The sequence below is a fragment of the Coffea arabica genome, chromosome 6e (genome assembly GCF_036785885.1).
Source record: "Coffea arabica cultivar ET-39 chromosome 6e, Coffea Arabica ET-39 HiFi, whole genome shotgun sequence".
NCBI lineage: Eukaryota > Viridiplantae > Streptophyta > Magnoliopsida > Gentianales > Rubiaceae > Coffea > Coffea arabica.
In genome coordinates, this window is record NC_092321.1 from 3,139,134 (window position 1) to 3,151,175 (window position 12,042).

General features: G+C 38.2%; 2 protein-coding genes across 6 annotated transcripts; one reads left to right on the forward strand and one right to left on the reverse strand.

The window, feature by feature from the left end:
- Nucleotides 1–650: 650 nt before the first annotated feature.
- LOC113694551 (OVARIAN TUMOR DOMAIN-containing deubiquitinating enzyme 12) lies at nt 651–8,549 on the forward strand. 5 transcript variants are annotated; one of them, XM_072054449.1, is made up of 12 exons: nt 654–1,035; nt 1,189–1,367; nt 2,687–3,151; nt 3,238–3,410; nt 4,417–4,490; nt 4,794–4,848; nt 6,107–6,181; nt 6,294–6,367; nt 6,461–6,509; nt 7,000–7,084; nt 7,993–8,049; nt 8,149–8,549. In XM_072054449.1, the coding sequence occupies exons 3-12, from the start codon at nt 2,863–2,865 to the stop codon at nt 8,208–8,210; spliced, it is 993 nt and encodes a 330-aa protein (XP_071910550.1). In that variant the 5' UTR covers nt 654–1,035; nt 1,189–1,367; nt 2,687–2,862; the 3' UTR covers nt 8,211–8,549. The 5 variants fall into 5 exon arrangements, with proteins under 5 accessions (XP_071910551.1, XP_071910550.1, XP_071910547.1 ...); XM_072054446.1 differs by having other exon boundaries at nt 1,242–1,367; XM_072054447.1 differs by having other exon boundaries at nt 1,189–3,151.
- A 1,320-nt stretch (nt 8,550–9,869) lies between these two features.
- On the reverse strand, nt 9,870–11,053 carry LOC140009306 (transcription factor TCP11-like). The gene is made up of 2 exons (XM_072054451.1): nt 10,898–11,053; nt 9,870–10,766 (listed from the first exon to the last, which is right to left on the reverse strand). Exon 2 carries the CDS (start codon nt 10,754–10,756, stop codon nt 10,064–10,066), a length of 693 nt encoding a protein of 230 aa, XP_071910552.1. The 5' UTR covers nt 10,757–10,766; nt 10,898–11,053; the 3' UTR covers nt 9,870–10,063.
- Nucleotides 11,054–12,042: the final 989 nt, after the last annotated feature.

Genomic DNA, 12,042 nt, shown 5'->3' on the forward strand with positions numbered 1-12,042 from the left:
AATGAATATGGATTAGGTTATTTGTTTAACTACAAATGGGATTTAACTTTTTTGCCTCTAAAAAAAATAATCTCATAGGTAGGTCACGTGATGGATTTAGGGTAAAAAAATTGTCGAAAATCTAGATTAGGATAAAAAATTGCCAACTTGATTTTGTAAGAGATGTAAAGTTACTATTTCAAAAGTGAAGGATAAAATAATTCATTTGACGAAAACATGAAGAACGCTTTGAACTATTTTTCTAATAAAATATTTTAACCCATAAAAACAAAAGCTTGACAATGTATACAACTAATTTAAATTTTGCACATGTGTCATGTATCAAATTATAATAGTGTATATACACTGTCAGTATTAGTGTATATAGGATTAATTCTAAAAATAATTGAATAAAGATGTAGAAAAGTCCCAAGCAAATTGAAACTTAGAAATATCATTCCACCCTTTTATTTCACTTTACTGATTTGAAGAAGGGTTCCACCGCCAGTAAAAGAGAAAGCGCGTTTGTCTTGTTTGGTTTGGCGCGGCTTCGTGGGATTTCTTGTGAATAGAAAATACAAAAAAAAAAAAAAAAAAAAAAAAAGGTGAGAGTAGGAGGATTCAAGAAAAAGGCAAAAGGACAAGAAAAGAAAAAAGAGCGAGAATATAAGGATTCAAGAAAAGGGCGGCTTAAAACTAACGGCACGTTTCGCTCCGCTCAAAAGCCACGGCCACCACCCAAATTCTACTCGAATCAAAGCCTTCTTCTTGGTGTCTACGGCTCTATGGGCATTGAGTAGGACAAGCAGCGCAGGCCAAAAGCCATTTCAATTTCTACACCAAATTTATTCTTCCAAATTTGCCACCTCATTTGACACGCCCGCCACTACCACTTCCATTACCATTACCTCCCGAAAATCGTATATATAACCCTTTCAAATTCCCCATACTCGCCATCTGTTTCCCTCCTCCGTCCTCCCACCCTCGCCCAACTAGACATTCCATTCTTCTCCCTTGCCATCCAGCTGATTGGCAGCTGTCTGTCTGAAGCTCAGGGTGAGATCACAGTTCTTTTTTCCTTGGATTGATCTCTCTCTCTCGCTATCTCTCTTTTTCCTTGTGATTGCAGTTAAATTGCTTGTTAGATTGTTTTCTTGGTATTTACTGTTGGAATTATACTCTCCTGATCGATCCTTATATCTCGTTTAGGATCACTTGATGCTAAAGTTATCGAATTATTCACTAGTGTTCGGTTTGTACAGCTTTTAATCGCGGGAACCCGAAAACATTTAGATGCTCGGAGATGTATACATGTATGCATGTATATATCCTATGCACGGGATGGGATGCAGATGATTGATCTTTTCTTCGTTTGAGTCTAATATCTGGTAGTACAAATACTTGTTTCTTTTTTCTTTATATTTCAAAATTCAGGCTTGTCTTTAGCGTGTACTCGTATATATCACTTGCTTATATCTTCTCTCCTCTTCCTCTCTATTCATAAAGTTGTAATCTCTCATAATCACCTTTTTAATTTTCAAAACTATCCATTTGATTGATCAGTCAAAGTCATAAATTTTGGTTTAATTTTGTGGATATCACGTGTGCAATCCACCTGGTAGTTATTTCGAAGGATTTAGCTCCCACGCGCAATCGTTTACCTATTAATTTCTGATCCTATTCATTATGGGGGTTTTTTTTTTCCCAATTCCTTGTTTGCTATCATGCCTCTAGATGTCCAGTGTCATAGATAGACATGGTATTAATTGCGTCTATATTCTTCCTCCTTCCTTTTTCATCCTTTCATGATCTTCTATTAGTTTTTATTCTCGTTCTTTTGTCGTGCGTATATGGATTTTTCAAAGCACGAGATTCCTTCTCCCTTTTCCATTGAATGCAAGACGAAACAGAAACATGAAGAAGGGAATTAAATTGTTCTACTGGGTGATATAATTTTAAGGGACAATATTAAGAGTGAAAAGAAAAACTTGAAGATATTAAGATTCCTTTTTTCCCCCCTTTTTCAAAGGACTTGTGGTTCCAGCTTCTTCCCTTTATTTCCTGATTGACAATGCATGAGTATGTTGATTAAGGAAGCAATGTGGCTACTCTTAGCGTTTGTTTCTTGGTTAGCTTGGTTAGACATGCCAGCTTGAATCAATCACACTTATACATCATCAAGCTACTGTTTTATAACCGGCATACAGTGGGACTTGGCAAAATTAGTAGGATGCCATTGATTGGCTTAAACATAGAAAAGAATAGCTGTTCAACTAGGCTTGTTTTGCATTTTCTAATTCCAAGTCATGTTTGCATGGCTGTATTTTATTAACTTTTCTTTAGTATGTGCCTTTATTTTCTCTGTCCTCTAAACCTTTATGCTGAATATGAGTAAGACGGTCAACATAAGAAAGAGAGTTGGGTCAAATCCCTGGGAAACTAAGCTCTTAGTGAGTACCATCCTTCTGTACTTTTATGAATGAGGAGGATTTTTGTATCTGCTGACGACTCTCCATTAGGTTTGGAATTGTTGACTTGATCATGGACATCTAACTATTGTTGTTAAATTTCATCTTTTAATGATGCTGGAGTAGGATCAGTGGTTATTTAGGCTAGTCGTAGTATTACATATACGCAGATATATTGATATACTTTTTTGTCCTGTGTGCACAAGTTTATATGTTTGCATGTTTCTGTTGTCTGTCAGATCATTCTTGCTTCCTTGATCAATAAAGATATCTTTAGAATGAACATCTCACGCTTCTTTACCCAAGTTTGTTCAAGTATTATGGCAAGAAGTTGTTATATGCAAGGCTAGCTTACTTGGGGCCTAGTGTTCGTTAAAAGCAGATATTTCTTGAGTTTGGAAGAAAAGAAGCAATTATGTCTGAACCGGGATCAGATTATACTCCATGGGGTTTAAATATTTTTGATGTAGACCATAATTTCACTTCCAATTACTATGGGAATAGCAATCCATATGATGTAAACATCTCTTCTGAACAATATATGAGCGACTGCGATTATGATACTACTGGACATGCCTTGGGAGATGAATTCACACGGTTATCAGTTGGAGACTCTCCTGAAACCTTGCCTATAATACATGAATACTATCAAGGCTCCACTGTCAGTGAAGACTGTCACAGTCCATCAAGGCCCTACTATTCTGGTATGTGATTTCGTGTCTTTGTCTCTACTGGCATACTATATGTACTGTTTTTGATGTGATAACTTATGTACGTCAATGTATTGTAGGTTATAGATTTGGTCCAGTAGATATGGATGATGCAGCACCTTCAACTTCCTATTCTGGTCCTGAAGATGGATCTTTTGATACGGAAATGTATTCTTATGATTTGGAGATAACAGAGGAGTCTGAGCTTGATGGAGAAGTCGGAAAGAGGCTAAACCAAATGATTCCTGTTCCTGTAAGTATTGCTTGTATAAAGTACAATGACATTTTTCATAATCTCTCAAGTTCAATGAATGTTTGAAGCGCAAATCTGGATATGATTTCTTATGTTTACCTTTTACATTAGGGTATGCCACCCTGGTTTTTAACTCGTTTTGAATCAAAAGTTCTTTTACTTAAACATCATCTCTCTACATCTACGCTTTGAGTTCTTTCTGTGGGGCTTCAGGGGCTGCATCTTTTTTCCTCTAACGTTTAATTAATATGGAGGCGATAGTTTTTTGTGTTGAATTGCATGCTTTTAACGGGTTCTGGTTGGATGTTGGGTCCTGGATTCAAAGTTACCTTAAAAGGGACTCCATGTTTTTACCCATTCTACCAGGAAGTGTGGTGTGACAATTTTAGTTGTGCTGAGGTTGTAGCTTTTCTGTAGTACATGAGAAGCACTCCTCTGCTGTAGAGTTTGATTGAGGAGATCTTGAGTGTCACTATACATTCTTAATCATTCGGGTGCAAATGTTTTTATTTCAATGTTAATTTATCATCTTAGTTCAATGTTTTGGCTGGACTTATGTCAACTTTTCATACATTAAACCCTCTCGCTGATTGCTTACTTTTTTTTGTGTTCACTTAGTGACACTATTCCCCAGCCTTTTGATGTAAAACTAAAATGATGCATATATTGGAAACTATCTAAATAAAGATTATAAGCTGGAGACCCTAGAGGCTTATCTTTAGCCTTTTTGTGGATTCTTATTCTGCTTGAGCTTCATTTTGAGATGCTTAATTTTGTTTGAGAAGATTGGTATGATATGCAACCTAACAAAGTTGTCTTATCTGTTACCCCATATCTACAAAAAGATTATGATTTCTTTAAACATGCAAAGTTATGTATTATTTTAGAATTCTCAGGTAGGCATCAGGTAATTAATTGATTTGGAAATTCATGTGCTTGAAGATGGCTTAAGCTTTCTAAAATTAGCTAGATGCATACATGAGTATTTAATTGGTTTTTAATGCAGCATGTTCCTAGAATTAATGGAGACATTCCTTCAGTTCATGAAGCAACTTCTGATCACCAAAGGCTGCTGGATAGGTAACTGTACATTTCTTTTCTCGCTCTGTCCCTTTTTCTGGGTTTCTAGCCATCATGTACTGAAGGTAAAATACTTAGCATATATTCACAGAGGGAACCTGGTTGGCATGTTCCTCATATATTCTACTGGCTCTCTACCATTTTTGGGATGTCCCTCATCTTAAGGAAAGAATTGGAACACTATGGTCAATATTTCTAGGATCAGAATTTTTAATCTGCATGCTAAATTTTTCATGATTAGGTTTGTTTCTATATGATACACACGTTACAAAGGTTTGAGGTTGGATGATGTTTTTGTTTAAGATTGCAGTTATATGATTTGGTAGAGCACAAAGTTCAAGGAGATGGCAACTGTCAGGTTAGTTATGATGGCTGAAGCTTGAGTGTTCAACGTATCTTGTTTTTTATGCTGAGAAAACAAAGCTAATACTCTGTATGAAGTTACTGTTTCATTTTACATCCTATTCACCAAAAACAGTTTGTAATGTGTGTTTGTTTCTGAGTTATGCTACTTGGTTAATATATGTTATAGTGAAGTAAAAAGTGGAGAATATTTATCTTGCTGTATGCCACATTATAAGAATATAAGTGTGTTACGTGCTTGGTCCTGCTAATCAGTAGAGTGTATTATGTCAACCAAAATGGTGAACACCCCAAGATAATAACTTAATAAGCATACCATTTAAAGTTGGGTGGGGGATTGTTGTTCATTGAATGAAGTAGGTTATCTTAGTTAATCTGTGTTCTTAGCATGGGACTCCTAGAATTATCCGCTTTGCTTTCATAAGACTGTTATGCCATCAATTGACTGGGCTCTTTAGGCTTGCATCATAGGTTGTAAATACTCCCTGCTTTTCACACCTTTTGTTAGGTAATTCTTTCTCTCCTGCTTTAGATGTCTTAAGAACTCAATACTGATAAGCAAACAAGATATGCTTCTTTTTTTTAGCATGGACTACAACCAATATTGGTTTTGAAACTTTTTTCTAGTCTTCCTCTTGCCATTTTATATATTAGATTGATGAAATAAAATTTTTGCACCATACAGCATAGAATATGTGTAGTTTCTTGCGCATGTGGTACATGGTAAGGTTGCTAATCCACAAGTACAAGCACCTGGACTGTTACTAGAGTTACCAGGTTAGATCATGCATGTACGGCTATTCTCTTTAGTTTTATGTTGTTACTTTGCTCGTATGTGTATACAAGAACCTGGAACGTCACTAGAAGTACCAGGTTATGACATGCATCTACAGCGGTTCTGTTTAGTTTTTGTTGCTACTTTGCTTTTCATGCATGAGTTAAATAAGGTACATTCAGTATCCTCAAAACAAAATACATGCCTATGTATGTGTTTTATGAAATTTAATATTGCATGCAATTACTTCCTATTCTTGAGCTCTGTCTTCTCGATGTTGTAGCCTTCTTTTGTTTATTGACCTGTTTATTTTTGTAAGCCTCTTCTTTTGCTCATATATAGTTGGTCATTGTGGTTTACACGAAAAGATAAATATCTTGAATTCAATACAGGAACTTTACTGTTCATGGAATTCTACTTCTTTTTCTTCTTTTCTCTTTATGGTGTCTATTAATTTTACTTTCTCTTTTTACCACAGTTTCGGGCTTTATCAGATCAAGTTTATCGTACCCCAGAACACCATGAATCTGTCCGGCAGCAAGTTGTCAGTCAGGTGGTTGTCCCAGATATTTATATATTTCTAGAAAGATCTTATGTTTTGCTTGAGAATTACGTATTACAGTGTCTATACCTAATTTCATTTCTTGCAATGATGTTATCATCAGCTTCAAGCTCACCCAGAGATGTACGAGGGATATGTTCCTATGGAGTATAGTGAATATATAAACAGGATGTCCAAGTATATTTCAATGTCCTTGCAGTTTCTTTTATTGTCTTAGGAACTTTCAAGTTGGAATCACTTATTTTTACCCTTTGATTGTGACCAAACCAGGAATGGTGAGTGGGGTGATCATGTTACATTGCAAGCAGCTGCAGATATGGTAATTTTATCATTTTCCATTCTCTTTGTGTAGGGATTCCTTCCTGCTTGTTTTTTTACCATTATTGATCGGAACCTGGTTTTGTCCTTTGAACATGCAAGCTTGAGAGATAAGCTAATTTGTTGAGTTTGTTGTGGCTTCCGAATGCCTTTTTGGGACAAAGTTTGAGTGTGCTAGTGATAATTCCATCTGTTTCAAAATGTTTTCTTCAAGAATTGCATTTCTGTAGGATGATGATTTTTTTCTTGTGTTTTCTCGGCATTTTGATTTTGGGCACCTAATTGTGATGCACTTTTCATTTTTATGTGTTGAGCTTGGTTTTCAAGGGAAACTGATTAGCATCTCAATTGATTCTGTAGATAATCTTTCTGCCAGTATTGTATAATCTTGATACGTTCAGTTAAAGAACATCTGTTTCATAGATATCATTGCTTGTGAAAGGATTGTTGAAGTTTGAACTGCTCTATTTTTTGTCCTTTTCTTCTGGCAGTATGGCATGAAGATTTTTGTCGTTACTTCATTTAGAGGCACTTGTTACATTGAGATTCTTCCAAAGGTTCAGAAGTCGAAAAGAGGCAAGTTATGGTTGTTCTTTATGTCATACATACAAGAAAATAGCTACCCTGGCTAAGGCTGCATATACCTTATCCTTCCTAGTTCCTGCACGGGTGGGACTGTAATATAATGCTTTTCCTCATGACCTAGGACTTTGTGCCCAATTATTTATTTATTTATGGATCAGTTCCCATTAGTTATTGATCTTTGACTCCAATATGTCACACTAAATGTGTGTTGGACTAGTTTACTGCTGAGGGATCCATGGTGCATTATTGGTCATTTCTTATTGCTTGCCCATTTTTCTGGAATAGATTTAGATTCCTCTTCTTTTGATAATATATTTCAGTTAGCTAGTGTTACAAATGGTAAGACGAGTTGCAGCTTTTGTACAGATGTAATGTGTTGGAAGTTACGAGACTAAAGTGTCAAGCAAGATGAAGCTCGGGAATACCATTTATGAAGACTATGTTGCTTAAGAAATCTACCATAAGTTTCATTTTGTAGCTGACTTTTTTACCTAATGGGAGCGTACGAATTCTTTGTTTCATTGGATTAGTCAATAAACCGAGCTTGAGATTACACACTGAAGTTCATTTCTTTAGCAAATTGATCACAAGCAAAATTTTATGCACATGAACTTGTTCCTTTGTCAATTATTTGTGAACGACAAAATATTCTTTGATAGACGTAGGACAAAGTTTAAGTTAAGGGTTTCAAATTTATTTGAACGTTATTCATAAATTAGTAGAGTATCTGGGCAAGCTCATCATCGTAATCTTGAGCTCATTTATTTACGCTTGTAAGTAGTTCGGACTGGGTTCGTATATGTTTTGATAATTTGTAAGCGAATGTTGCTTTACATGCAGTGTGACGATAATTTGGTGCTATTGAAGTCATTGTATTTAATTTATTTTTTCTTATGCAGTTATTTGCCTCAGTTTTTGGTCGGAGGTGCACTACAACTCAATTTATCCCCAAGGAGGTGATTCTTCTAATCTCGTCTCTTAATTGGTGTGACCATGCATCAACCATGAATTACCACGGGCCCGAGCTGTGATATTACCCACCCTTTTCTGTGCAGATGTGCTTTTGAGTGATTTTAAGAAGAAGAAGAAGTGGTGGAGGTTTGGAAACAAGCACTAGAGGAGTCGGACAGTACAAGATATACGCATATTTGTTAGTGCGAAACTGTCTGGATGGTTATATAGTCGCAGATGCAAGATTGACTTCTCTGCTTATACTGCTATGATATTTATATGCATGTTTATGCGTTATCGTATAGTATGGTATAGTTTGTGGTGTGGTATAGGTCACATTCAATCTATCATGTGGTGTCTACGTCATTGACTCTGTGACTAAGAGGTGCGTGCTCTAAATGCATGCTAATTTTCCCATCCTAGCATGTTTGGGGCTTAATAAAGTTGGATTACGGTGTAATTCGATATAGTAAACGATGAAAAATAATCAAGATTTATTTCAACTTGTGAGGAGTATGCTATACATTTTTTTTTCTTTTGTATGGATGTGTGTATATATATATGTATATATTGGGGGTCTCCTTAGACAACGGTTCCAGTTAAAGTCGCTGGATGATATCTGCAGTTAGGAGCAGAAGGAAAGCATCACAATTAGATTGCAAACTTTGATGGGGCAGAATCATTGATTATTACTTTAGAGAAGTTCAAAAAGTTGCATAAATGACTAAAGCTTCAAAGTTGCACAAAATGACCAACTTCCCAGCCCAGACTGCATTAACTGCATCTCTTTTTAATGTAACACTACTGAAATAGGAAAGCATGAGTGGGGATTCTCAGAAAATTGCGATGCTGTCTTGTTTAAGGATGAAGAACCCTCTGTGGCTGTTAGATGAAAACCGCAGACAAAATGATGGGCGTGCGTGGCGATGAGAAGCTTTGGGAGTCGGAGATTGGGATCAGGAAACAATTTCCTTTCCTTGCGTAGGATCAGTCGAGCACAATCAGTTGTCAGGTTCTACACGTACACATAGCGTTAAAAATATACGTAGAATACATTTCTGTGAGTTCTTTATATATTACGTTAAAAAAAAAATGATGTATTATGTATATATGCTGATTTGAACCTTACATTTATTTTTTAACGAATAAATAAGGACCCCGAGCCTTTGAAAGACGGTCACGATGGCCAAAGCCCCCTGAGGTACATCAGTAACCGGTTCTGGTGTAGCAGCTGGAGTGCAACTTTGCAATGTATAAATTATTATGTATTTAATTATTTAATCATCATGAAGGTCAAACCGAGATTAATTAAGACAGGAGCATCTACAGTTCCAAAACATATAGGGGAAGGAAAGTGGCAGTGAGCAGGGGACCACATCAATAGAGTGGGTACCACTTGACTCAAATTCAGGTTTTCGGAGAAATTGATGTTAAGTTTCGAGTACATTCTATTCTTCGAGCATGGGTCATGTTTGACATCACAGAAGGCCACCCACCTTCTTGAGCTAAAGTGGCATCCGCCGCCGTCGACCATTTCTTTTCATTTCTCTTATTCCTTTGGAGTTTGGGTTTATTTTATTAGAAAATGCCACCGGATGCTGGTATGGCTGCCGGAGTTTTAATCAGTCTTAATGACCCAAATCACGATAATAATTATATTAATGATCCCACTAATCTTCTGCAATGAAAACTAATATAATTCTATTCATTTAAAAGACTTGAAGAGTAATGTAATCTTCCTCACCATCATGATGCATCATCATTCATTTCTGCTCCGCTACATTAATTTTCCCAAAATCACCAAAGCGAAGGAAGAAGACTTAAATAAAATAAAAAGCCATGCATATATATATATTTATATATATCTGTAACACCCAACACACCCCACCCCAAGGGGACAGGGGGAAAGAAAAAGAAGGAAGCACAAACTTAAACCCTAACCCCCACCCCCCAGCGAAAGCATATGCTGCTACGGGGTAGGTATATACGTCCATCTATGGAAATGTCATAGATCAGGCTTCAGAGGTGCCAAAAATCATCGCGATTTTTTGCAGATGACTCAGCATGCTCCTCTCCCCTAGGGGACGGCTCCAACAGCAACGCCGTATACGGCATCTGGCTGTACGCATTGATCCCACCGCTTAACTCCGTCGGCGGTGGCTGGCGCAGGTCCAACCTGCACCTGGGCGGTGGCGGGACCGCGAAAAAGCCCCCCATGCCGGGGATAACCACAGCCGATGGCTGCACCCTGGTCACCGTCGCATAGGTCGACACATTCAGGTGGGACGGTGGGAGACTCCCGACGCTGGTGACCATGGTCTTGGGGAAAGTGCCCGAACCGGTGGCAGCGACGACGGCAGGCTCTGCTTGGCGTAGGAGCCACTCGATGGTCTCGCCGTCGGAGCGATGGCCGAGCTCCCTGGTCAGCTGGAAGATGCGGGCGGCGCAGAGGGCCGGCATCCGGACGCGGCGGCCCCGGCCATTCACCTTGGTGTGGCGGTCCTTGGGCTTTTTGGGAGGCACCGACTGCTCAGGCTGTTGCTGCTCGATGATGGAGAGGCTGCTGGCATTGGCGGTGTCGTCGTCGTCGGCGGCGGCGGCGGCTACGGAAGAGAGAAGTTGGAGGTCGGGGGATGTGGCAGAGAGGTCAGGGTCTGGGACGTTGTCCTTAGCCTGGGAATGGGAGCCGTTGGTGCGAGGATGGAGGACCATCTCTGAGCCCCTGTTGAGAAAAGATACGTAAAAAGGAAGAGAAAAGAGATTAATAAAATAAAAATAATAATTACTTAGAAAAAAGAGAAGAAGAAGAAACAGAAGGCTTAGGGCTGAAGAGCGAGAGCGGAGGAGTTGTACTATGAAGCTGAGTTGAGAGGGATTCTGATGACCCCACTACTGAAAAGCCAGAGGCATTTTTATAAGCAGGAGAAGGAGAAAGGAGGGGGTTTTATACTAGTAGAAGGAGACGGAGAAGGGGAAGGCGAAGGCGAAGGGGGGGCCCTGGCCCCTGGGGCTGGGTGGGGCGGGGGAAAGTAAAAACTAAAAAGTGTGGACAGTGGATAATGTGGGAAGAGTGAATTGAAGCGTTTGTCTGATGAGAGAGTTCTGAGGGATTTTGGTTTGCTTTCTGCCGGACATCTCTGTCCTGCTCTTGGATATCGTGTCGCCTTCTGGGGGGCCCACGGACTCTCTCAGTCACCCATCATTGAATTGTTTGTCATTTTGCAGTCAATCCAGGGTCCGTCCTACTCACTTCACTTCTTCACTTCCCTCTCTTTGGCATTTGTATGCTGACTCCCACACATTACATTACATTAAAAGTGTATCAAATTTCCAGTGAGATTTGTGTGATCCCTCCTCGTGCCTGGTGAGGTGAGGGAGGCAATTATTATTATTGGATTCATTAGTAGCGGCAATATTTTTTTTTTTTTTGGCCTTAGCATGGATAGAAGATTATTTGAATAATTTTTTTTTAAATTAAAAAAATATTATAACATATTTTTAATGAGATACATACCATTCAAAAAGATAACTGAAAATGTGTTTATAATACAAGTAAAGTAGAGTATATAAATATTTTTTCCTTCTCCTCCGGCACACAGGATCATGACTGCTGTTTGTTCATTGTTGGAAACCCAATCTTTACTCTCTGTTGTTTCCAAGTACAGATAGACAGATAGATAGATAGATACTCCTTCCTTCAAGGCATCATCTACTCAGCATTGACCATATGAGCCTGCATCCCCAAATTCAATTCCATTCCATCCCAAAAATTAGAGAAAGTTCTAACAAATTCATTATGACGGTAATGAATCTCATCAGAAACCAAAACTTTAAAAAAAAAAAAAGAGAAAAGAAAATAAAAAAGGCTGACGAATTTGAAGGCGTTTCATTTATTTTATCATCATGGCCAATAAATTATATCAACCCGAACTTTTTAAGCAACTAATAAATTGCAGTGGATACAGCATAAAGAGCTTGGAGCGTTGTTGCATGGGGTG